The sequence below is a fragment of the Eulemur rufifrons genome, chromosome 1 (genome assembly GCF_041146395.1).
Source record: "Eulemur rufifrons isolate Redbay chromosome 1, OSU_ERuf_1, whole genome shotgun sequence".
NCBI classification, from domain to species: Eukaryota; Metazoa; Chordata; class Mammalia; order Primates; family Lemuridae; genus Eulemur; species Eulemur rufifrons.
Window position 1 is genome coordinate 86,044,302 of NC_090983.1, and position 26,528 is coordinate 86,070,829.

General features: G+C 38.9%; 1 protein-coding gene and 1 pseudogene across 3 annotated transcripts in view; one reads left to right on the forward strand and one right to left on the reverse strand.

Moving 5' to 3' along the window:
* RAB3GAP1 (RAB3 GTPase activating protein catalytic subunit 1) overlaps positions 1–6,510 on the reverse strand; it is a 98,123-nt gene extending 91,613 nt beyond the window's left edge. For all 3 annotated transcript variants that reach the window (XM_069473240.1, XM_069473235.1, XM_069473249.1), the window contains exons 1-3: positions 6,485–6,510; positions 6,338–6,393; positions 2,215–2,290 (exon numbers count right to left, since the gene is read on the reverse strand). In XM_069473240.1, the coding sequence (XP_069329341.1) occupies positions 2,215–2,290; positions 6,338–6,393; positions 6,485–6,502 (150 nt within the window). In that variant the 5' untranslated portion in view covers positions 6,503–6,510. The remainder of the gene's footprint in view (positions 1–2,214; positions 2,291–6,337; positions 6,394–6,484) is intronic.
* Positions 6,511–12,229: 5,719 nt separating this feature from the next.
* On the forward strand, positions 12,230–16,757 carry LOC138387522 (heterogeneous nuclear ribonucleoprotein A1-like; annotated as a pseudogene).
* The last annotated feature ends 9,771 nt before the right edge of the window (positions 16,758–26,528 follow it).

Below are 26,528 nucleotides of genomic sequence, written 5' to 3' on the forward strand. Positions count from 1 at the left end.
ACTTCATAAATATTTGAAATTTTCCATAATTAAAGGTTTTTAGAAAAATAATTTCTCCTAATTCCCTGAGTGGAGGAAGAGAATTAGTAATCACTATCCTTCATATAAATTAAAATCTTTCATTAAGGCATTCTCTAAACTTTCTTTTCTATGCCAAATAATCTTTGTCCTTTACATTTTCTCCAATCTTATTCATCATAGTTAGAGCTCACCTTGAAATCTGCTCATGTTTTCCTTATCTCATTTATGTACTACTATCTAATAGGAGAAATGAGCTGGGACTAACCTTCTTTAGCCTCTACTACATGCCTGGCAGTATGATCCCCACTTTAAATACATTTAAATCCCAAAACTGAATTTAGCATTTAAAATTTTAATTCCTTAGAGTGACTATAGTCAACATTAATCAATTGTACATTTCAAAATAGATAAAAGAGAATCCAAATGTTCCTAGCATAAAGAAAAGAATTTAAGATGATGAATATTCCAATTACCCTGATTTGACTATATGAATGTATCAAATTATCACAAATACCCTGAAAATATGTACAGCTATATCAATTTAAAAAATAAAAAACAAATTAAATTTTAATCTGTTTACTTCTTTATCACTCTCACTAGAATTTATGTTCAACAGCAACACAGATCTTACATTGTTGACTATTTCTTCACATCTGGCACATAGCAGATATTCAGTAAATATGTGTAAATCAAAAAAGAATATTACAGCTCAGAAGTACCCAGTTTAGCTCTCTTTTTGGTAGTGTAAATCATTCCCTATACTACTAGCTATATATATCCAGCTTATTTTGCCTTTCATCTTATCAGCATCTATAAATTGTCATTAATGCATTTGTATCAAGTGGAATAGAATGATCTTGTCTGAAAACACATTTTCTTTATTCAAAAATATAATATAGTAATATTATAAATCAATTTATATATTCCAACAAATCCTTAAATGATGATTTCTGTATGTATTGTTACTTTTTCAGTTTTTATTCCTAAGGATAATGAAAAAAATCTTATTGCTTTTTTGATAGTCTCAAATTCTGCTATCACCACCATAAAGCTGAAAAACCCTAGCAAATATTGATAATTAAGAGTTCCTTTCAGAGAGGTAAACTGCAGTTAAATTATTGAGCTAATAGATTTGTAATAATGATCAATTTTATTTCTAAAGATTTTATCTATGCTGGGCACAGTAGCTCACAACTGTAATCCTAGCACTCTGGGAGGCCAAGGTGGGTGGATCATTTGAGCTCAGGAGTTCAAGACCAGCCTGAGCAAGAGCGAGACCCCATCTCTACTAAAAATAGAAAGAGATTAGCTGGACAACTAAAAACATATAGAAAAAATTAGGCATGGTGGCGCATGCCTGTAGAACCAGCTACTCGGGAGGCTGAGGCAGAAGGATTGCTTGAGCCCAGGAGTTTAGGCTGCTGTGAGCTAGGTTGATGCCATGGCACTCTAACCTGGGCAACAGAGTGAGACTGTGTCTCCAAAAAAAAAAAAAAATTTATCTAACAAACTAATCTTAAATTGTTAAAATTCATTCAGTAAATCCAGAAAACCTAGGTTTACTCTCAGAGTATATTCTTCAGTGCAGATTTGGGGTGTGGTTTATGAGTAAAACTACCAATACCTTGGATTAGAATTAGAGTTCCACATTATTTTGAAGAGTAATTTTTTCATTCTTAAATAAAACCTTCAAAACATTGTAAGTTAAAAGAGCAGGAACAGGGGGAATGCTATTAGTGGTATCATAAAATATACAAAAATTGGATAAAATAGCTGTCAGTGGTGAGACCTAGATTTTTCCTCATTAGTTAAGCAAAATACTGTACCCAAGAAGTTAGTAATTGCAATGCTTCTCTGACCAACTAAAAAACCTTGAAAAAAAGATTTTGTTACATCCCAAGGAAAAAGGCAAGAGAGAAGTAAACATCAGGAGAAACAAATGAAATCACTCACAAAGAATATTATACATATAACTTTATTATTTAAAAACATGTAACAAATGTCTTACATATATCATTTGCCACAGATTCAAATCCTGATTCTTCCAGATGCCATTTGATGTTTATAGATTGATTATACATAACTTAAAAAAAAAAAAACATTTAATTCCAATGTGTCAAATGCAGTAAAGAGCTGAAAAATAGAGGATTCAAAGCAAATACTCATTTAGAGACATCAGCAAAGAGATCTGACCTTTTCAAGTGGCTTTCCCAAAGAGTTTCCAATCAGTTTCCAGTCATTCAAGACTTCTTCAACTTTGGAAATAAACCTAGGAAGGAGAGGGAAAGTCTTCTAAATATGTAACGGTACATTTTTTTCCTATTTTTATGTAATTTCTTTAAAAAGGTACTTTTTATATTTTAACATTTTGACCAGAGAAGGCCCAGTAAGTTCGGTATTGTTAGCCTAATTTATGGAAATGGAAAAAAGTAGAAATAATCTTTAGCTTAAGAATTTATAGATTTTGATTCATTTATGTATGCTGCTTACCCAACAGAAGCATTCTGTCTTCTATAAAATGTAAATTAAGAATTAATAAATTGCTCTATTAAAATGGATACAGTAAATTTGGGAAAGAAGTAAAAACTGACAGACTAAAATGATACTATTAAAGATAATTATGAAACTGATAATGTCTCCCCTACTCTCAAAATAACTGACCTATTTAATTAACTTTTTCTTTAAACATCTTTAGGAATTCCCTGATTTGCCCTCCTCTCCCAAAAAGAAAACATCATTTGGGAACTTTGCTCATTAAAATAAAACAAGTTTTAAGAGACAGCTGTTGAGAAATTACAAATAGATTTGTCAGCTTTAAGAACCAACTGACAAACAGATTTTAAAATAATTCACTAACATTTAAACCCAATGAACAAGACCTCTTAAAAAGAGAATTGATTTTGGGTAGCAACATGCTCAACCTCAGCAAACTGTCAAATATCAGTAGTAGTATTAAATACATATTAAGAGACACTTTTAGCAGACTTGTTATTACTCTAAGAAGCTGACCTCTTATATAAGTATGATGCAATCTAACAGCAACATTGCTCCCTAAAATACCTAGGAAGTATTGCTAGAGTACTGGAGTTAATTCTAGTAAAATTATATTCAACGTTTTTCCTTCAGTAACATTATAAACTAATATTTACATTTGTTTTAATATAATGATAGTAATGATAAATCATTTTATGATGCATTTGCTCCTAATTCCTCTAAAATTAAAGGCAGTATTAATTCATATATTAATTCACTTTTGGAGGAGGGAGTCAAATGACAATTACTAATTCTGAAAATGAGTGCTCTAGAAATAAGTTTACTTGTTGACAAAATAAGAAAACTTTACATATATCCATAGATGAATAAAAATTTGCATGAAATGTATAATGCCTTTATAAAGGTGAAAAACTGGAAGACACTTAAAGTCCAACTGCAGTAAACAGTTATAAACAAATGATATATCCACTTAGTGGACTAGTATGCACCCATCAAAAACGTTTTGAAGAATGTTTGAGGAAATATGAAAATGTTCATATGTTAAATGAAAAAATGAAACCTATAGAAATAAGTATTAATATGATTTGACCCAAAAAGTTTATAACAGACACAGATTAGAAGGAAATATGTCAAAAAATTAATAGCAATTATCTCTTGGTGGTAAGTTCACAGGTGATTTTTATTTTTTTATCTACTGTGAGCTATTATCGTTACCGTAAAAATAATTTAAAATATAGCTTTCACAGTTAAAGGAGAAACATCTTAAAATACTTATTGTATAAATTCTATCAGTACTAGCTAAAAGAGAAAATTTGGACTCTATCCCACAAATATTGAGATTTGACTAGAAAAATTAACTTTTTCCTTAAAAGCTCTCCAGGTCTTAGCTGAAGGGTTACTTCCTGACTCTTCATTCTATATTAGGTTCCTTTGTTATCTCCTAAGGCCAGGATTCTTTCCCTGCCTAGCTCTTGTGTAAATTTGTAATTACAGACTCATTTGTATTATTTGATTTTTGTCCGTCTCTTCCACTAGACTGTACATTCAATAAGAGCAGAAACCATTATCTGTTTTTACTAACCACCACATCCCTAAATCCCTAATATTGTATATTGTGCTTGATACACAGTCATTCAATACATATTTCTTCAACAGATAAGTGATAAAAAGAGTTATGGGCTTCTATGTAGTCCTCTCAGTAAGTTGTCTATATGGTTCATAACATACTGTACTGACAAGAACTTTCACTCAACGATTAAACTCAAGGTTTAAGAGACTCCAAAGTCTTCACATTTTTCTCACAAAACTGTTTCACTCTACAAACAAAACATAAAAGTCAAAAACCAAATTTCCTACTTTGTGATAGTTCTCTGAACTGTGTTAACAATATTTTCCTATACAGAGCTAAAGGACTTAATAAGCCACTTCAGGATATTTCAAATATTTAACTAGGGGAAGTGATCATTTCTCCATTCAAAACTCTGATGATTCCTCACCCCAGCCTCCCAAGATTTGAAATACATTTTTCTAATCACCTTCAAGACATCACATTATTTCAAATTCAACAGGTCCAAAATTGCACTCTTCTCACTTTGACACTTCCTTACCTTCATTCTTTCAGGCAAAAAACTGCAGTTCCATGTTTTGATTCTTCCCACTCTTATGTATCATCATGCTCATCTACCTAAATCTTTGAAATATCTTACAATCCTCCCTTCCTAGACTCCCTTTCTCTCCTGTCCCCCAATCACCAACCTAACTATGAATCAAGGTAAGTCTCTCACCTTTATTTTATCTCATGTCCTGAAACCGCTCTCATCATATCACCTGGCCATTCTAAAATTAAGGTCTCTTACTGTTGTCTTAAACAGTGGTTCTTTCTAAGTATGGTCCCCTGACCAGCAGCATCAGCATACCTGGGACCATGCTAGAAAAGTAAATTTTTGGGTCCCACCTCAGACCTACCTACAGAACAAGAATCTTTGAGAGTGAGGCCTACACCAAATCTGGATTCCTTTACTTAGCTTTGGAGGCTGTCTATGACCTAAGCCCATGTTGCTTATTTCCCTTCAACAGGTAGCATTCACTCCAGTGAAGATATATTTCTTCATGAAGTCCCAAAGGTTCATTCTCTCCTTTGTTTCTGCCTATGTCAGTCCATTCTCCTGTACAACCAACTACTTTTCACTTTTAAGGGCCAGCTCAATTCCCATTTTTTCTATGAAACTATCTCCAACTATTACAGTCCACAACAATATCATCCCTATTTAAATTACTATGTTTATGGTTAGTACTAATTGGCTTAAATTTTAACTATTGCTGGTTTGAGTTTTTTTTAACATAGGAATCAAGTTTTTGTTTTTCCCTTAGTTTACACAGCTCTGGACATACAGTACCTGCTCAATGAAGTCTTGCCAGTGTGGTTTTATCTTACTCTTCCTCTGGGGAGAGTACCACGGGTCAAACTATTATTCAAGCAAAGATCTTTTATATTTTCCTATGCCATCTGATGACATGAGATCCACAAATTTCCTCTCCCAACCGGAAAGATAATATGTTGCAACAGTCTAAATACTGACCTCAACACCCAGAAAACTTTAGAGTTTCTGTGACACAGAACAGAAAACTACTCGATTTACACTGTCACTCCTCCACAGACTGGGCTTTCAACAAATTTCAGTGATACAATAGTTTCCCCCAGACAGCTGGTCATCTCAGTTTGATAGGCACAGGAAGCCTGGGCACAGTACCCACAGAAATGTAACAACTTGAATCAAAGCGTTCCAAAGCCATGTGCAGGCTTTTAAAAAAGGTTATTCTAAAAGACAGGATGGAGATGATGGGAGTGTGGCAGATGGACAACCATTAATACTCTGCAGAAAGGCCTCCGCCAGAAAGGGTATAACTAACATACATGGGAAAACAAAAACCATCTGTGAAGTTTAATACTTACGATAACCAGTGAGTTAAACGGAAATGAAAACAGAAACAGCAGTGGTAGCTTTGGAAATTGTTCTTTCAAGTGGGAAACAACCAGAAAATCAAAGGTCTAAGGAACGTGGTCGGAGAGTAGAGAAAACAAAACTTTTTATGAGAGCCTGAGTCTCAAGGGTTTGGCTGACGGGGGCGGGGAGGGATTATCAGACGCGAGACGCGGAAGCAGCTTGCGGCGGACCAGAAAAGAGAGGCGGTGGCGATCCGGGGCCCACGGTTCTTATTTTTCTCGCAGAAGTGGCGTCACATGTGTTGTGGCTGAGTTAGAGAAGCAGCTGGGGGACACGGGGGCCCAAAGTGCTGGTAACCAAAGATGCGACTCACTCACCTTTCCCATTCCGAGGCAGTAGTGAAGTCGGTGATCTCAAATACCTCAGACTCGGGCTGCGGGAAGAGGAAGGAAAGAAAGACACTGAGCCCCGGGGAAACGACACGGAAGACCGAACTTAGTGACAGGGATAAGCACAGAGCTCACCTCGCTGTCGGCAGCCATCTTGAGGAGCTCCGGGTTGGCGCTAGGGCTGCCGGGAAGAAAAGCTGAACTGCGACGACGTGAGGAGGGCGGTGAGCTGCCGTGGGCGGAGCCTATGCGCGGCCCCGCCCCCTGTTAGTGAGTCCCACCCTGGGCGGGGGAAATTGCTCTTTGTTCCACTAGATCTGGAAGAATTTAGTGTGACTTCAACTCCCTCTAACTGGTTTAATAAAATTTGAAGATTTCCTGTAGAGTAATGAATATGGAAAGGGAACAGAAGCAAGGAGGTAGAACAAGGCCCTAGACTCATGTGGATAAGACTGTATTGAAAAACTTCGATCATATCGGGTTTGTTTTGTTAAACAAAGTTATGGGAGGCCATTGTTCTGAACTGACCTCCTACCTGGAGAGGCCTCAAAAGACCAAACCAAAATGGAGTCACTCATAGCAAATGTTACATAATCAAACGGAAACTTTGAAGAAGCAGATAAATCCCAAAACAGACCAGTTTTTTTTTTTCCTCCTGGAAACAGATTTCAGCATAATAAGGAAGCCCCCCCCCCCCCACCAACCCTTACAAAAAAGTAACCTGAAGTAACTAGGGTTTTTCCTATTGTTCTTTTTTCTTGTTCCCACCTTACAAAATCCACTGTTATATTTCCCAGTGGGACTTGAGACTAAATAAGTCCATTTACTGTGGTGACAGAGTGACGTACAATGCCTAAAGTTTTGGTCAATTTCTCAAAATTGAGAGGTTAACCAAAAGGAAAGAATTATTAAATTAAGTTTAGCCTAAAGTTGCCCCCTTACATATTTTAAGTTCAGCCTAAAGGTTTCTCCATACAGTGAACTGTATAGCCTAACTAGATGTGTAAACAGCCTATAACCTACTTTTGTGCCAATAACTGTTCAAATAAGGCAAATGCCCATTTGTGGCTAATCCAGCTATTTCTGTACTTCACGTCCATTTTCTGTACATCATTTTCCTTTTTCTTTCCATAAATATTGTCTGACCGTGTGGCAGCCCCGGAGTCTTCTGAACCTATTCTTGTCTGGAGACTCCCCAATTCTCAAATCGTTCCTTGTTCAATTAAACTCTGTTAAATTTAATATGTCTTAAGTTTTCAGTCACCCTCTATTTATTGATTGCAAGACATTGAGCTAGGTGCTGTAATACCAACCCACCCCAACAGCCCCCTCAAAGAACCTACCCAGTATGTTGTCATGAAATAGGATCATCATGCTAGTTATCTAGTTTCTGGGAAGAACATGCTGTTCAATGAACGCTTCACTTTTTAATCCACTGAAGAACAGAAAGGGTGTCAGCTATCACCTAAGAATTCTATCTCACACACACTGAAATATTTACAGATGAAATGATACCACGTCTGGGATTTGCTTCAAAGTAATGGAAAGGGGAAGTGGGTGGGGCTAGGAATGAAATAGAAGTTAGGAGTGTATAATTGTTTAAGCTGGTGCTAGTTACATGGATGTTTATTGTGCTATTTACTTTTGTTTAGTTTTGAAATTTTTCATAATTAAAAGCTTTAAAAATTAGGATGGGTACAATGGCATTAGATTTGGCAAGATAAAAATTAAAAAAAAAAAAATAGGCTGGGCATGGTGGCTCACACCTGTAATCCTAGGACTTAGGGAGGCTGAGACGGGAGGATTGCTAGAGTCCAGGAGTTCAAAACCAGCCTGAGCAACATGGCGAGATGCTATCTCTACCAAATTTTTTTTTTTAGTTAGCTAGGCATGCTGGCACACGCCTATAGCCCCAGCTACTTGGGAGGCTGAAGCAGGAGGATCACTTGAGCCCAAGAGTTTGAGGTTGAGCCATGATGACACCACTGCACTCTAGCCCAAGCAAAAGAGGGAGACTCTGTCTCAAAAAAAAATATTTTTAATTAAATCTCATTTAATGAGTCTTTCATCCCAAAAAGGGAATTTGGAGGTATAGTACTAGGAAATGCAGCTTCAGTAATAAAAATTCTTACCCTTACCTGTAATTCCAGCACTTTGAGAGGCAGAGGGAGGAGGAGGATTGCTTGAGGCCAGGAGTTCAATACCAGCCTGGGCACATAGCAAGACCCGTCTCTACAAAATTATTTTTGAAAGTAATAATAAATAAAAAATTCTTAATCTTAAGAATTAATGATATCAAAAATTTGGTGATGCAGATAGACAAGATGAGGAAACTAAAGGTCAGAAGAATGTTGACAGTGGGTTGTTATTGCCAGTGCCAAGCCTTGAACCCCTGTCTCTTCTTGTTCCTTCTAGTTTCTGTCCACTACACTGGTGAGGGTTACTACTGCAGCAATCTTTCCCAAGAGGCCTCAACTTGCACCTTCATTCATTTACAAGCATTCATTAAACACCTACTAGAAGTCAATCACTATGCTAGGCTCCAGGGATATGAAAATGTACTGTATATACAGTTTTTGACATCAAGGAACTCAGAATCTCATAGGGAAACTGGAAATTTGCTACATGAACAGAAAGAAGAGGTGCTACATATGTCAGCACCACTCTTAGCATTATGGAGGCCAGTGGTAACCTTGAACAAGAAGAATCTTAGAGGAGAGCTGAAGTATAAGATGGTGGCAGCCAGGTTAGGGGTGATGAAGGCTTCTAAGCAGAGGGAATAACATATCCAGAGGCTCACAAGTAGGAAAGTCTGATCTGTCTAATGAACTAAATGAGAGCCTTGCACCTAAAACACAGTGTTTGTGATGAAGTTGGAGAGATAGGCATGGACAGACCATATAGGGCCTTCTAGACCAGGGTAAGACTTTATATATGACCTAATTTACATTTTGCAAAAGTCTAGATGCTGTATGAAAAATACATGGGAGGGGAGCAAAAGAAGAAGTTGGAATAGTTGGTGACTATTAAAGTGCCCAGTGGGAAATGCTGTAGAGGCTTTGTGGTCAACAGATGAAGTGAACTGATTGGATCTGTGTTTTGGAGAAAGGAAGACAGGACTTACTACTGGATTGAATTCAAAGATAAGGGAAAGGTAAGAATCAAGGATAATTTTCAGTTTCTGGACTAAGCAACTGTGGCAGGGAAAGTGCCATCTCCTGAGATGGGAAACTCTGAAAGCACGAGAAAACAAGAGCTTGGTTTGGCAGGTGTTAAGTTTGACAGTCTTGTAAGACATCCCAGGAGAGTTGTCAAGGAGAAAACTGGGTACAGGAATAGGACTCAGAGGCAAGACCTGGGGTGAAGATATAAATGTGAAGATATAAATGTGGGAGTTGAGATGGTATTTTAAACCACAAGACTAGGTGAGGAGAATGTAGGAAGAGAAGAAAACGTAGCTCACATAAGGCCCTAGAGAAATTTTATATTTAGAAAATGGAGAGACGAAAAGTATCCAGCAAAAGAGAGAGGAAAGAAATGCCTAGAAAAATAGGAGGAAAACAAGGAAACAGTTATGTAACACTGGAAGAGAGGCTTAGCATGACTAACTCCATTTTGTTTCTGACCCCCTGCATTAATATCCTTTAGTTTAAAAGCTTCTGCTTGACTCTGCACATAGGCCAGCTAATTGCAATAAGAATTTAGTTTATATTCAACTCTAAAAGAAAGATTATAACCATCCCTTTCCCAAAACTAACTTCCAGAAAGATAAGCAAAGTATACACATAATAACAATGCTAGGTTGAAGATTTATAAGAACATCATAACCTGACCTACATCATCCAAAGTTAATTGACCAAGAGCAAAAAAGTTTTACAACCTCCTCAGACCCTCATTGACACGCAGATGTCTGCGGTTCTCAGTTACCTCTTGCAACCACCCCCTCCTCCCCTTAACGTAAAAACGAGCCAAAAGTTCATACTAACTTAAGATGGTTCTTTAGGACATTAATCTGCCACCTTCTTGGTTTGCTAGCTCTCCAAATAAAAGTTGCTTCCCTGGCCCCAACACCTCTTCCCTCAACTTACTGGCTGTCCTGTGGTAAGTGTTAAGAGCTTGGACTCAGTTTATAGTTATAGCACAGAATCCAAGAGAGGAGAGTGCTTCAAAATGGTAAATTTTCACTGCTGCTGAAAAGCAAATGAGAGAAAAATACAGAGTCAAGGGTGATTGGTTGTTGTTGTTTCTTGGGTTTTTTGTTTGTTTGCTTTTAGGGCATGGAATAGTAGACATGTTTGTATGTTGATGGAAATACTCCTGTAGAGGAACTGCCGAAGGAGACAGTTCTTGATCAGGTGAGAGGGGAGGAAATCCACAGAGCTGGTGGTCACACAACTCCAGGGGACACTGCTCACGTTGTGTTCTGAAGTCTTGCTTCAGGAGGTGCCACCCACAGAGAACACCTCGTGAACAGCACTCCTGGGGTTGTACATCAAGGCAGCATGAGGAATTCAGAGGACATGCAACAGGAGGGAATGAAGCATATGTGATAATGTTGGCCTTTTTTGAGAAGAGAAAGAAGGGAAGAAAAAGATGGATACAGACATACTGAGATACGTACATATAAAACAAAAAGAGTTTCTTGTTCACTTACTTTTTAAGATTCTCAGTTGGGTGCAGTGGCTCACACCTGTAATCCCAGCAGTTTGGGAGGCTGAGGTGGGATGATTGCTTGAGGCCAAGAGTTCAAGACCATCCTGGGCAACATAGCAAGAGCCTCTCTCTAAAAAAAAAAAAAAAAATTAGCCAGGTGTGGTGACCCACACCTGTAGTCCCAGCTACTTGGGAGGCTGAGGCAGGAGGATCGCTAGAGCCCAGTTCAAGGCTGCAGTGAGCTAAGTGACCTGTGATTGCACCACTGCACTCCAGCTTGGGCAAAAGAGTGAGATCCTGTCTGTAAAAAAAGAAAAAGAAGAGGAAAGAAAAAAGAAAAGAGTCTTACCAAGCGAAGTAAGTCTGTGGGTTTTAATATCAGATAGAAGATCTGGGCTCAGTCATTTATTAACTATATAACTTTGGGAAAATTATTTAATCCCTCTAAACCTGTTTCTCCATTAGTAAAATGGGACTTATAATAGCTCTTGCTACATAAGATTGTGGCAAAATTTAAATTCTATGTTCATATGTAAAACTTTATCCTGGCATGTAATAGTTGATCAATTATGGTATAATGAATGTACCATGAAAACCATTAAGTGCTGCTCACATGCAAGACATTACTTTTTTTCCTTCTTGCTTAGCCATGAAGAAGCTTCAGTACATACCAAAATCAGACACTAAAAATTCACAAAGGCTTTACTGCATGAAGTTAAATTTTAGAAACTGTATGAAACTGCTTTATCAGGTTGCTAGGTAAAGTTTTCTTCCAAGATATTTTTGGCTCCCTGTCTTCTCCCTGGAGAAATTTTTAAAATAAGTTATTTGTTAAAGCAAAGCATGAAGCCAGGCTGCTAATGATGTAAAATACCCAGGGGAGACACACTTTTATTAGATTTTCACTGGTTCACAAAGCAGAAAAGATTCTGTTTCTTCAGTATTAAGAGCTATTTTGCTGCACGTCCAAAGGCAAGGGCTTTTCCATGCAAGTGAGTTTCCTCTCTGGCATAATTCAGTTATTTCAAGGTGTTACCAATAATGGCCACGGGGAGATCTTTTGACACATAGGCAATTTAAGAGATTAGAAACCTGGAAAAATCACCCTGAGCTTAGTCCTCAGGGAAATATGGGGGCATAACAGTTTAATTAGGTCTTAGTAATGGAGCAAACATTGTTTGTGAAAGGAGCAACAACTGTGGGACTATACCAGCCTCATCTATCTTCATGGCCTCCGTGCAGGGAGAACTGGGAATTCTCAGTGATGCTGCCATGAGAGCGGTTGCAACAGAAGGTACAACTGGAAGAGGAAGACTTTCTGTGAGAACAAGAAACTCTTCAGAGAGAAATTCTCTAAATCAACATTACCAGACAGCATTTTTTCATTCAGTTAGTAATATTCATCAAGTGTCTACTGTCATGGCAGTGTGGTCAATTCTATGGAGGGATTCAGAGACAATAATCCCTGTCTGCTGGGTTCTCACAGTCTGAGCACCTAGAGATGAGACATAAGTAAATATATGCGGTTAGAAAGGGATGTGTGATGGGTATCCAGCTTCTTAAGGCTCTCTGTAAAATCAGTAGCAGAAAAATATTCAAATGACTTTTCAGAACACACGCATAATGCCTTATATTCTTAAAAAAAAAAAAAAAAAAAAAAAGCAATCCACTATTTCTTGAATCAGAAAGCAATATAGTTACCCAGGCAAGGAATCTCCAGAGAATTTCAAGAGAAGTAATGCAATCTTCATTTATTCGCCATACATTCAGCCATTTCTTTTTTTTTTTTTTTTGAGACCGAGTCTCACTCTGTTGCCCGGGCTAGAGTGAGTGCCATGGCGTCAGCCTAGCTCACAGCAACCTCAAACTCCTGGGCTTAAGTGATCCTACCGCCTCAGCCTCCCGAGTAGCTGAGACTACAGGCATGCGCCACCATGCCCGGCTAATTTTTTTTGTGTATATATATTTTAGTTGTCCATATAATTTCTTTCTATTTTTAGTAGAGACAGGGTCTCGCTCTTGCTCAGGCTGGTCTCGAACTCCTGACCTCCAGCGATCCACCCGCCTCGGCCTCCCAGAGTGCTAGGATTACAGGCGTGAGCCACCGCGCCCGGCCACAGCCATTTCTTAATACAATAACATTTGTTTGTTTGTTTTTGAGACAGAGTCTCACTCTGTTGCCCAGGCTAGAGTGCCGTGGCGTCAGCCTAGCTCATGGCAACCTCCAACTCCTGGGCTCCAGCAATCCTCCTGCCTCAGCCTCTCGAGTAGCTGGGACTACAGGCATGTGCCACCACACCCGTCTAATTTATATATATATAATATATATATATTTTTTTAGTTGTCCATATAATTTCTTTCTATTTTTAGTAGAGACGGGGTCTCGCTCTTGCTCAGGCTGGTCTTGAACTCCTGAGCTCAAACAATCTGCCTGCCTCAGCCTCCCAGAGTGCTAGGATTACAGGCGTGAGCCACCATGCCCAGCCAATAACATTTGTTAAAAGCAACTGCTATGTGCCCGGTACTGCTCCAGAAACTAGGAAACAAAAATATAAAAACAAGGTGCCTGCTCTCAGGAAATTTCAAATATGAAGTAATTGAATTCTTCTAGATGGTAATAAGAAGTTGAGAACAGCTCATTCCAGTCCTTACGTTTATAATTTGTTGTCTGGCAGGTTCAGACAAGATGATTACTTCCTGGCAGGTTGATTTAGTTTGTCCAAGTTTATGTGTTTCTATATTTAAAACATATTTTAATGACTCTTAACTCTGAATATGGGAGACAAAGTAATTAATTAAAAAGTGTTACGAGGCTGTGCAAGGTGACTCACACCTGTGATCCCAGCTCTTTGAGAGGCTAAGATGGGAGGATCTCTTGAGCCCGGGAGTTCAAGGCTTCAGCGAGCTATGATCACGCCACCACTGCACTCTAGCATGGGTAACAGAGCCCGTCTCTAAAAAAATAAAAACGGTGTCATGAGAATTTCGCACAGGTTTAGAAAATAAATATATTCTGCTAAGCATGTACTTGTATGTGCATATATCTATGTACTAATTACTATATTTTATACACACATGTTCCTATTTAAACTCCAATCTTTCCTTGTTTGGAATGGTAGCTGTTCTATTTTGGATTATACTAAATGTAAAATCTGAGACCTAATCCTGACTGTCTTAGTCCACTTTCTGTTGCTTAAAAAGAACACCTGAAACTGGGTAATTTATAAAAAAGAAGAATTTATTTCGTACAGTTATGGAGGCTGAGAAATCCAAGGTTGCAGGGTGCACCTGGTGAGGGCCTTCTTGATGGTGGGGACTCTCTGTAGAGTCTTAACGTGGCACAGGGCATCACATGGTAAGGAGGCTGAGTGTGCTAGATCAAATCACTCTTCTTCTCATAAAGTCACCAGTCCCACTCCCTTAAATTAATTAATTCATTAACACATTAATCTGTTAATCCATGAATGGATTAACCCATTCATATGGGCAGAGCCCTCATGATCCAATCACCTCTTAAAGCGCCCCCCTCTCAATACCGCCACATTGGGATTAAGTTTCAACATGAGTTTTGGAAGGGACTTTCAAACCATCACACTGACCTTCTTTTGTGTCACACGTTTCTGAGTCCCATTTACTACTTTCACAGCAATAACCTCTCCAAATGTTTAGTGATCTGCTCAGATTTCTTTTAACATTCACTTCAGTCTAGGTACTAATGTTTAAAGATTTCCGTCTCTACTTCTACTATGTTGCTGCAGTTGATCTTGTATCTTCCATTTATGTCTGTTCTTTGGAGACATAATACATGAATATAACAGTCTACCTCCAAAGGTAGAGCCTGGGAATCTGTATTTTAATTCAAACTGTTTATACAAGTAATAGGAATGTCTTCTCATTGTAAAAGGTTCCAATGATATGCGCAAAGTGAACGCCTTCTTGACTATCTTTTCAATTCTTGTACTCCCGAGATATAATCACTGATACCAGCTAAGTGCAAATCTTTTCAGATGCTTTCCTGTTATGTACATATTTTCAAATAGAGAAATAGTTTTTACTATCTTTTGATCATTTTTTTGCACAAAGAAGAAAGTGTGCCACTTAATGTGAACATTCTTCTAAGGGCTTTACTCCTATTAACTCATTTAATTCTTATCATAACCCTATATAAGGCAGATATTATCATCATGCAAACTTGTATTCCATAGATAAGGAAACTGAGGCAGAAAGAATGTAGACAACTTGCCCAAGTCACCCACCTAGTAAGTGGTAGGGCACTGGCCCCTGGGCATGTTCTCTGAACCTCCTCATCATACCAGTATCATGCTATATGAATTATTTGGCAACTTGCTTTTTTAAACTTAAGTATATGGATTGGAGTCCATTTAAGACATAATGTAAAACTCTTTCTTCCTTTTTTATACTGCTGCACAGCATTCCAAAATTTAAAATATAGATGTACTACTTTTGTTTAATTGTCTCCTATATCTTGACATGTAGGCCTTTTACTATTGACTGTTATAGCTGTTGATAACAGTCTTAGATGGGCAAGAAGTACGTGGGTATTCACTCTATTACACGGTTTACTTGGTTTGTTTGAAATTTCCATAATAAAAGTTTTTTTTTTTTAATACTAGGGTAAAAATTTATTCTACCTGCATCTTTGTGATCACGTATGAGAATTACTCTAGGGTAAATAGTAAGAAATGGAAATGCTGGGTTTAAGAGTATATGCACCTTTCTGCCCGTGGATGCTGCTGAGGAAGCATCGTTGAAGTCTCTCTTCCCACTGCCATCATGTCTAAATCAGTCTCCTAAAGAACCCGAACAGCTGCGGAAGCTATTCATCGGAGGGTTGAGCTTTGAAACGACCGATGAGAGTCTGAGGAGCCATTTTGAGCAATGGGGAACGCTCACAGACTGTGTGGTAATGAGAGATCCAAACACCAAGCGCTCCAGGGGCTTTGGGTTCATCACATATGCCACAGTAGAGGAGGTGGATGCAGCAAAGAATGCACAGCCACACAAGGTGGATGGAAGAGTTGTGGAACCAAAGAAAGCTGTCTCCAGAGAAGATTCTCAAAGACCAGGTGCCCACTTAACTGTGAAAAAGATCTTTGTTGGTGGCATTAAAGAAGATACTGAAGAACATCACCTAAGAGACTATTTTGAACAGTATGGGAAAACTGAAGTGATTGAAATCATGACTGACAGAGGCAGTGGCAAGAAGAGGGGCTTTGCTTTTGTAACCTTTGATGACCATGATTCTGTGGATAAGATTGTCATTCAGAAATACCATACTGTGAATGGCCACAACTGTGAAGTAAGGAAAGCCCTGTCGAAGCAAGAGATGGCTAGTGCTTCATCCAGCCAAAGAGGTCGAAGTGGTTCTGGAAATTTTGGTGGCAGTTGTGGAGGTGGTTTTGGTGGGAATGACAACTTTGGGCATGGAGGAGACTTCAGTGGTTGAAGTGGCTTTGGTGGCAGCCGTGGTGGTGGTGGATATGGTGGCAGTGGGGATGGGTACAATGGACTTGGTAATGATGGAAGCAATTTTGGAGGTGGTGGAAGCTACAATGATTTTGGCCATTACAACAATCTGTCTTCAAATTTTGGACCCATGAAGGGAGGAAATTTTGGAGGCAGAAGCTCTGGCCTCTATGGTGGTGAAGGCCAATATTTTGCCAAACCACAAAACCAAGGTGGCTATGGTGGTTCCAGTAGCAGCAGTAGTTATGGCAGTGGCAGAAGGTTTTAATTATTCCCAAGAAACAAAGCTTAGCAGGAGAGAGAGCCAGAGAAGTGACAGGGAAGCTACAGGTTACAACAGATTTGTGAACTCAGCCAAGCACAGTGGTGGCAGGGCCTAGTTGCTACAAAGAAGACATGTTTTAGACAATACTCATGTGTATGGGCAAAAAAACTCGACGACTGTATTTGTGACTAATTGTATAACAGGTTATTTTAGTTTCTGTCCTGTGGAAAGTGTAAAGCATTCCAAAAAAGGGTTTTAATGTAGATTTTTTTTTTTGCACCCATGCTGTTGATTGCTAAATGTAATAGTCTGATCATGATGCTGAATAAATGTCTTTTTTTTTTTAATGTGCTGTGTAAAGTTAGTCTACTCTGAACCCATTTTGGTAAACTTCCCCAAAAGTGTGAAGATAGAATTCCTTCAGGGTGATGCCAGGTTCTATTTGAAATTCATTTACAACCTGCTTGGGTGGAGAAGCCATTGTCTTCCGAAACCTTGGTGTAGTTGAACTGATGGTTACTGTTGTGACCTAAAGTTCACCATTAAAAGGGGTCATCCAAGGAAAATCATGGAATTATTGGTTATAAAGATGATTGTTGGCATATCCTATGCAATATATCTAAATCGAATGATGGTACCAGATAAAATTATAGATGGGAATGAAGCTTGTGTATCAACCATTATCATGTGTCATGAACAAATGATTTAATTCACTTGAAAAAAAAAGAGTGTATGCATTTTGCGATGTAATAGGTACAAACAGATCACAATGTTCAAAATCAACTTTACTAATTTACATACTTGCTAATACTATACAAGAGTACATAGTTCCTTACCACATTTTAAACTGTCAATCTTTTATATTTTTGCCAATATACTGAGCAAACAATGGTTTGATTTGCATTTTCCTGATTCCTGGTCAGATTAAACAATTTTATATGTGTTTTTTGGCCATTTGCATTCCTTGCTAATAAAGAATGATTTCAAATTTTGCTTGGTTTTCTGTGGAATTGCAAGAAGCTGTGTTTTTATAAAATCTCTCCAGATGAAGCTGATGGTCAACTATATTTGGGAGCCAAGACTTTAAGGGATGTCATCTTTGGTTCCATGGCATAGAGTTGGGTACCTACCTGCTCACGTTGCCTTTCTGAGTCAGGAAACACCTTAGTTAATCAATCAAGTGGCCACCCATTAAGAGTGAGGGAAATCCTGGTCTCTCATATTTCTCCAGGCTTTTGTGACCCTTGGCTCTCAATGATCACCTTTATCTCTTCTCAGCCCACTGAGATGCCTTCTTTATCTTGCCTCCTTCTTTCCATTCCCTATTCCTTCTACCACTTTCTATGTGGAAAAGAAGAGATTTGGGGCAAAGTGCTCCTAGGCAGTTGTATTCCTTAAAAGCAACAGGCTTCTTCCTGGTCTTCCTGAAAAATCTTCCACCTTTTCCCACAACTGTGTTGCAAGGGACAAATAGGTCATGTTTAGTATGCAGAAGACATAGCTTACATTCAAGCACTGCTGCCTCAGGGAAAAGCTCTCTTTAGTACCTTAAAATCCTTTCATCCTTTTCTGGTTAATAGTTGTCCAAGCATTTTAAGATTATTCATTGTGTTCTCCTCTTAAAGCTAACATTAGAATCAAAACTCTAATTGTCATCCCTTTCAAGCCCCTGCTTTACAGCCTCTCATTTGACACTATTATTTCCTGAAATAATTTCTCCTCCTTTCCACCTAACCAGAATATAATAAAAACATGGCTCTGCTGGGAACGTAAACTTCTGGTAGAGTGAGCCAAATGCCACCGCACGAGATTCTCCGCTGTTATTGAGCACTCCTGGGCATACGTTCAGTTCTCGAAACAGTCTCTGAGAACTTTCTATGTGTAAAATACATAAACACGATAGGGAAACAAAGGTAATTAAACCACATTTCTTATCCTCCACAGACTAGAATCTCATGGAGAGATAAAATAACTCTAAAGCAAGGCTGGCTCCATTAAATGCCATAACAGAGGTACGAAATGACCTGGGAGTGGGGTAGACTGGGGGCTAGGGAGGAACTAAGGCCCTTGAGAGTGGAGCTGAATGAGGGCGGGTATTTGACCATGTTGACCACCAGAGGGAAGACTTGACCGCTGTCATGATTCTTATTTCTTTCTTAATTTTCTTGTGTGAAGAAATAGTTTTTCTTACTTACCGTCTTGGAATCCCAGATTTTTAGAACTAGAGGGGATTTTTGGAATCATGTTACACAACCCTTTCATTTTGTAGGTGTGAAAACTAAGCCCAAGTCACTTAACTACGTAACATTGAGGATGAGAGGTCAGTAATCCTAACTTCTATGGTGGCCTTTTTCACCAAAAATATTATCTTTGTTATCTTTATTATTTTAATTTCTGTGTCCTTCTGTCTCTTAAAATATTAATGTCTGATATCACCGATAGGAGGGGGCTCAAATGCATGTTTCAAAGATAATTGCATTTGGCAGCCAGATAACTGTGTCTGTGTGTCTGTACACAAAAGATCACATTGCCAAATCGGACTCACGTCATGAGAGCTCTTACCTAGTATCAAGCTTTACTAATAATTTCAGGAATACAATCAATCAACAGGAACAGGCAAGGAGGGAGAGGTCTGAGACACTGGGAGCAACTCCCACGTCCTTTCTTCCCATATAAGACAAATGCTCTCCGTAATGAAACATCTCAATTTTACAGTCATATATAATAACTAATAGCTTTTGTGATGTTTTTCAGTAAGTCGTGCTCCTTAAATCCATAGATTCACCATAAGTAATGCTAAAGTAGGGATATCCTGCAAACAGCATTTCATAGATAAGGACTCTCTTCCTAGCAAATAACAGTACATTTACCAGGAGGTCGAGTTATCAACATGTTTACAATACCGAGTCACCTATCTCCTTTCTTTCTCTAGAGCATCTCTAGCCCCCACCTCCATCCTCAGCAATGGGATATAAATAAATCACAGGACAGCTGCCTTAACTTCTTCCCGCCCGCTATTTATATATTCAATAAGGAGTAAGCCCCTTATGTATACATCTTCCATAACACTACCAGATCATCATAGGAAAGAGGAAAAAGCCCATAAGCCTTTAGTTTTCCCTATTTAGCTATGATAAGAGTGAGGGGAAGTGGAAGTGTTAAAATTTTGGTTCTAGAGCATCTTTACTCACAATTCATAAACATGTTAACCCAAATTTGTTTCTGTGGGCCAAATAATAGAGACCCACAGGCAAGCAATCATTTCCCAAGGCCTTTTTATTTCACTCTGCCTTTGTTTCCCCCCAAAATTTACTCATAAGAATATTCTTCAACCCAGAATACTTTTAAAATCATTTACGGGCCGGGCGCGGTGGCTCACGCCTGTAATCCTAGCACTCTGGGAGGCCGAGGTGGGCGGATCGTTTGAGCTCAGGAGTTCGAGACCAGCCTGAGCAAGAGCGAGACCCCATCTCTACTAAAAATAGAAAGAAATTATATGGACAGCTAAAAATATATATAGAAAAAATTAGCCGGGCATGGTGGTGCATGCCTGTAGTCCCAGCTACTCGGGAGGCTGAGACAGAAGGATCGCTTGAGCTCAGGAGTTTGAGGTTGCTGTGAGCTAGGCTGATGCCACGGCACTCACTCTAGCCTGGGCAACAGAGTGAGACTCTGTCTCAAAAAAAAAAAAAAAAAAATCATTTATGGTTTTTGCCTTTGAAGCTTTCATTCTTTGGCTGGTAATTATGCAAACCAAGTACCAACTTTTTTTTAAGAGTTGGGCTTTTGCTCTGTCACCCATGCTGAAGTGTTGTGGCCTGATCATAGCTCACTGTAACTTTGAACTCCTGAGGTTACACAATCCTCCCACCTCAGCCTCCCAAGTAGCTGGGAGCAGAGGGGTGTGCAAACACACCCAGCTAATTAAAACAAAAAAAAATTTTTTTTAAAGCAGGGTCTTGCTATGTTGCCCAGGCTGGTATAATTGGTTTTATAGTCACCTCTGTCTCCCGTTCTTGTGCCTTACAGTCTTTTCTCTATAAAACTACCAATGTGATCTTCTAAAAAACCAAATCAGACCCTATCACTTCTTGAGTAAAATGCTCTAATGGTTTTATACTGTACTTGGAATAAAATCAAACTCTTTACTCTACCTATAGGGCCCTTCAAGACCTGGTCCATGCATACCCCTGCTACCTCAATCCTAACACCTTCCCCAGCCTCCATCGTTCTGTAACTCGAGCATGTTATACACGACTTAGGGCCCTTGTACAACCTGTTCCCACTACCCACAACTCTCGGCCCCCAACTCGTCAAAGGCCTGGCTGCTTCTTTTCATTCAAATAACAAGTCAAATGTCATCTCCCAAGGAGATCTTCCATGAGCACCCAGTGTATTATAATAAAGTTCCCCATTAACCCACAAGTGTCAGTCTCTATCATTTTAATTTTTTTCATAGCATTTATAGCCAGGTATTACCTTGACTATTTACTTGTGTATCTTATCTGTCCTGTTTATCTGATATTTCTCAGTGCTCAGAGTAATGCTTTGCCCATAAAAAACCCACTTGAGATATAGTGTTGAATGAATAAATGGATGGATGGGGCCCCTTTTTTCCTTCAGGCACACTTTCAGGTAATCTCACCTGTCCCAGGGCCTTATGTCTTCCATATGGAGATGACTCACATTTTTCTCCCTCACCCAAATAGTACCTCTGAACTGCACACTTCTATACCCAGCTGCTTATTTAATATAACAAGCATCTCAAACTTAAGCAGTTCCCAAATATAACTCTTGACCTCTTTTTGACCTAAACTTTCCTCTACCGCTATCTGCATCTCAGTAAATTATACCCTGACAAAAGAAAAACTTATAACAAATTTAGTTTAAGGATCTCAGTTGTGTTTATTTGTGATTCCATAATCAGGTAACACTTCATTCCACAAAATAGAATAAGTGTTCCAATGAGCTAAGCAGAAGAAATTGGCTTCATAGACAGAGAAGGACTCAGGAATCAGAAACAAAGACAAAAAACGAATGGATCATTTCAAAGTTACTTCCTTTGTAAGGGGGAAATGGAAACAGAACAAAAAAGAAGTAACGGATTGGTTAACATCAGGTTACTTCAAATTACCTTTTTTTTTTTTTTAGAGACAAATTTTCACTCTGTCACCCAGGCTGGAGTGCAGTTAAGTGATCATAGCTCACTGTAACTTCAAACTCCTGGGCTCAAGTGATCCTCATCCCTCAGCCTCCTAAGTAGCTGGGACTACAGGCACATGCCACCATGACTGGCTAATTTTTAAAATCTTTTGTGTAGAGATGGAGTCTTGCTATATTGTCCAGGCTGGTCTCAAACTTCTGGCCTCAAGTGATGCTCCTACCTCAGCCTCCCAAATTGCCTCCCAAATAAGAGCAGAGGGATTACAAACCAGGTTATGTTTTGTGTAAGGATTAAAGGCAGAAGAAACTCCATTATCATGCTGATTGAAACTAGCCTGTCTAGGAAGTTAGGCTGTTATCTTTCTCCTGATTTCTCAGGTCAGTTAACAGCTCAGCATGAATGACTTCATTTTGATGTTTAGTCTGAACTGTCGGGGCCTAATGCAAGAGCTTAGTCCCAAATAGTGGCCTCCTATAATTTTTATGAAACAACCCCATCCATACCTTTGTTGAAGTCCCAAATTTGAGGCTTCTTTGATGCTTTTCTATCCCTCACCTCCCAGTTGTAATCTTCTCAGTGTATCATGTTAATTCTGCTTCCAAAATACATTTCAAATTGTCCATTTAAGAACTAGAACACCAGCCTGAGCAAGAGTGAGACCCCATCTTTACTAAAAATAGAAAGAAATTATATAGACAACTAAAAATACATATAGAAAAAATTATCCGGGCATGGTGGCACATACCTGTAGTCCCAGGTACTTGGGAAGCTGAGGCAGGAGTATCGCTTGAGCCCAGGTGTTTGAGGTTGCTGTGAGCTAGGCTGATGCCACGGCACTCTAGCCTGGGCAACAGAGTGAGACACTGTCTCAAAAAAAAAAAAAAAAGAACTGGAACAGAAACTATGACTTACAAAACAAACTGTTCCCTGACTCACAAAACAGATAAATTGTACCAAACCATGATGTACAAAACAAACTGACTCAGCTTAATTCAGAGCCATATTTTCCAAAACAAGTCCACAATCATATTAATTTGACATTGATTCACATGTTCTAAAGATAAGGCCATGACTGTTGGAGCAATCCACCTGGGTTACAGATTCCCTGTGAACTACCCTGGGACTAAATCCAGCACTTAAGTATCCTTCTCTAATGCCTCCTTTTTAATAAATTCACTTCTTTTTTATCTGGTATTATCCACTGCAGCTTCATAAAACCTAGTCGATCAATTACAACAGATATCTACTGCAACCAATTGGATGAAATGATGAGGATGCTTGTGATTAAGCAGCTGAGATTGGTCAATAGAGACAGGCCAATCCTCTTGCAAGTCCATATGTCTCAAAACACAACGCTGCTCAAACTGCAAAAGCTGGACTTGGAAAGTCTCTGTCGTCCACCATATTCACCAGACCTTGCACCAACTGACTACCACTTCTTCCAGGCTTTGAACCACTTATTGCAAGGAAAAATATTCAATTCTCAACAAGCTGTGGAAAATACTTTTCATGATTTCATTGCCACTGGCCTCCAGGCTTTTTCACTGCTGGCATAAGTAAGCTACCGTTAAGATGGCAAAACTGTGTGATAGTTTAGGCACATATTTTGATTAATTGTACTGCTTCTTGTTTGAGATATAATAAACTACACTTTTGACTTGAAATCAGATATTTCATATTTAATGATCTAATAAATATCCTTTTTTTGTGGAGTGGAAAATTATTTTCGGTTTTTTTCTATAAGACTATCTTTATTGATATCTGAAAGTTATTCATATATCCTGCATATTAGCCTTATATTGTTTGTATATGTAGCAAATAACTTCTCCCACTCTGTGGCTTGCCTTTTCACTTTTTTTTTTTTTTTCCTTTTCTTTTGCAAACTGGTGCTCTCACAGAGCAGACACTGAGATGGCATTACAAGTGCAAAAGAGTTTATTGAGGCATAATATCTCAATTCCAACTCTAGATAACAATTCCAACTTGATGAAGTCTCAGCACCCCAACAGGAAGCACTGGGGCAAAAATTTTCCATTAAATGAATCCTCCGTTGGGTGGAAATTGCTAGCCTCTTACATAATACCATAGCCTTGTTCAGTCAGTCATTGGCCAGAATCTCCCTGAGAAAAGAATGACCTTAGCTATCACTACTTGCTCTGTTTTTCACTGTGGAAACCACTCCAAGAATAGCATGACCTTGGCTTAACAATTAGGCAAACTTGATAAAGCTAACAGCTGGAGGCTGTCACACTGTTGCCGGAGGAGAAGGAGGAGCCTTCTCCTAATGACTGACCCAGAGACCAGGTGAGGAAGGGGAGCGTTTATTCACCCGTGAGGCTCAGAGAACAAGGTCCAAATTCTGAGCCCAGAACAAAGAGTGTAACAGTCCTTTATACATTTTTAGGAAGGATGAGGGGCACAGTTACAATGTAGTTATCTCTATTCCTAGCAGGGGCAGGATCTTGAGCAGGCAGTGGTCAGGCATGCATGTCAGCCTTAAATTCTTATTTTTCTGGTGAAGGCCCATTCTTTGTAAGTAAGTAAGTTTCAGAAGTCATAAAGCAAGTTAGCAGTTTTACAACCTTAGTTCCTGGTACAGAGTTCCCATAGAATTTCTTTCTTTTTTGTTTCTCAGGGGCTGAGGACCCCTACCACAACACTAGTCACAATCCTTGCAGCTGGGCAGTGAATCTTTAAGGGAGCTCCAAGTGGGGCACATTTCTGTGTCGGACACTCTCTTTTAATAGTGTGTTTTTATGAACAGAAGTTCTTAATTTTGATCTAGTTAAAACTTCGATCATTTGCTTTATGGTTAGTGTGTTTTGTATCTTGTTTAAGAAATCATGACTGGGTGCGGTGGCTCACGCCTGTAATCCTAGCACTCTGGGAGGCTGAGGTGGGTGGATCGCTCGAGGTCAGGAATTCAAGATCAGCCTGAGCAAAAGCGAGACCCCGTCTCTACTAAAAATAGAAAGAAATTATCTGGCCAACCAAAAATATAAAAATTAGCCAGGCATGGTGGTGCATACCTGTAGTCCCAGCTACTCAGGAGGCTGAGGCAGGAGGATCGCTTAAGCCCAGGAGTTTGAGGTCGCTGTGAGCTAGGCTGATGCCACGGCACTCTAGCCTGGGCAACAGAGTGAGACTCGGTCTCAAAAAAAAAAAAAAAGAAAGAAAGAAAGAAATCATGAAGATAGTCTTCCATATTCTCTCCTAAAAGCTTTTCATTTAGCCTTTTACAGTTAGGTCTTGAAGGCATGGGATTCATTTTTGCATATAGTGTAAGGAGGAGGTCTATTTTTCCTTATATGGATACTCTATTCGCTCCACATTATTAATAAGGCCATCCTTTCTCTGCTGATTTGCAGTACCATCCCTGTCCCTTACCAAGTGCCCATGGATGTATAGTGTATTTATGGGCCCTCTCTGCTGTTCCATTCTAACAATAGAAAAAAATCTTCTCACTGTATTCTTCTTTAAAAGTATCTTGATTATTTTCAGCCTTTTAAATTTTCATATAAATTTTAAAACCAGCTTGTTAATGCCCCCTAAAATGACTTCCATGATTTTGATTGTAACAATGTGGAAAATCTTACATCTTCCAAATTCTAATATAAGCTTTCAAATCCATGAACATGGTATATCTCTGTATTATTTATATCTTCTTCAAGTCTGTGAATAAAATTGTAATGGTTTCCCCCATAAAATTTTTAGACATATTTCATTAGATTTATTCCTAGATATTTTATATTTATTGACAATATTGGAAATGGTAATTTTTCAAAAAATTTATTTTTTAAATTTGTGTTGGCATATAGAAATCCAAGATATTAATCTTGGTATATTGATCTTGTATCCAACCCATTGCTAAATTATTTTATTAATTTTTTTTCAGAGAAGGGGTCTCCTATGTTGCCCAGGCTGGTCTTGAACTCCTACCTTCAAGAGATCCTCCCCCTTCAGCTTCCTGAGTACCTGGGATTGCAGGTGCAAACCACTGTGCCCATCCTATTTTATTTCTTTATTATTTTTTAATGATAAATTGCATTTATATTGCATTTATTTATTTAGTTTTTTAATTTTTTATTATTTCAGGATAACGTATCTTTTAAAGGAGTTTTTAATTTTTTCTCTATGTAACAAGCAACTTCAAAATCCAGGGTCTGTAGGATGGCTGTGATTTGGCCGATGTAGGCTGGGCTTGGCTGGATCAGGGTTGGCTCCCAGCTTCCTGTTGGGCTCAGGTCTTTTTGCTCTACCTGGGTTCATTCTGAGGGGGCCAAGCTGCAGGGGCGGCAGCTACCTGGGACGTGCCTTCTTACAGCGAAGCCTAAGAAAATAAGCCCAACCAAGCAGCCCCACCGGAAGCCTTTGCTCTGCCCACTTCCTCTAGCATCCCACTGGTTAAGCAAGTCACATGGTCAAAGTCGAGGCGCGGGAACATTCACTCAGTAGCCAAGAAGCCAAGGTAAATGTGGGGCAGCAAATAATCGTACATCCTCTGAATAGTTGGTCACTTTAAAGTCATCTACATCAGCGGCTCTCAACCAAGACCATTTTGCCCCCTAGGGGACATTTGACAATGTCTGGGGACATTTTGGTTGTCACAA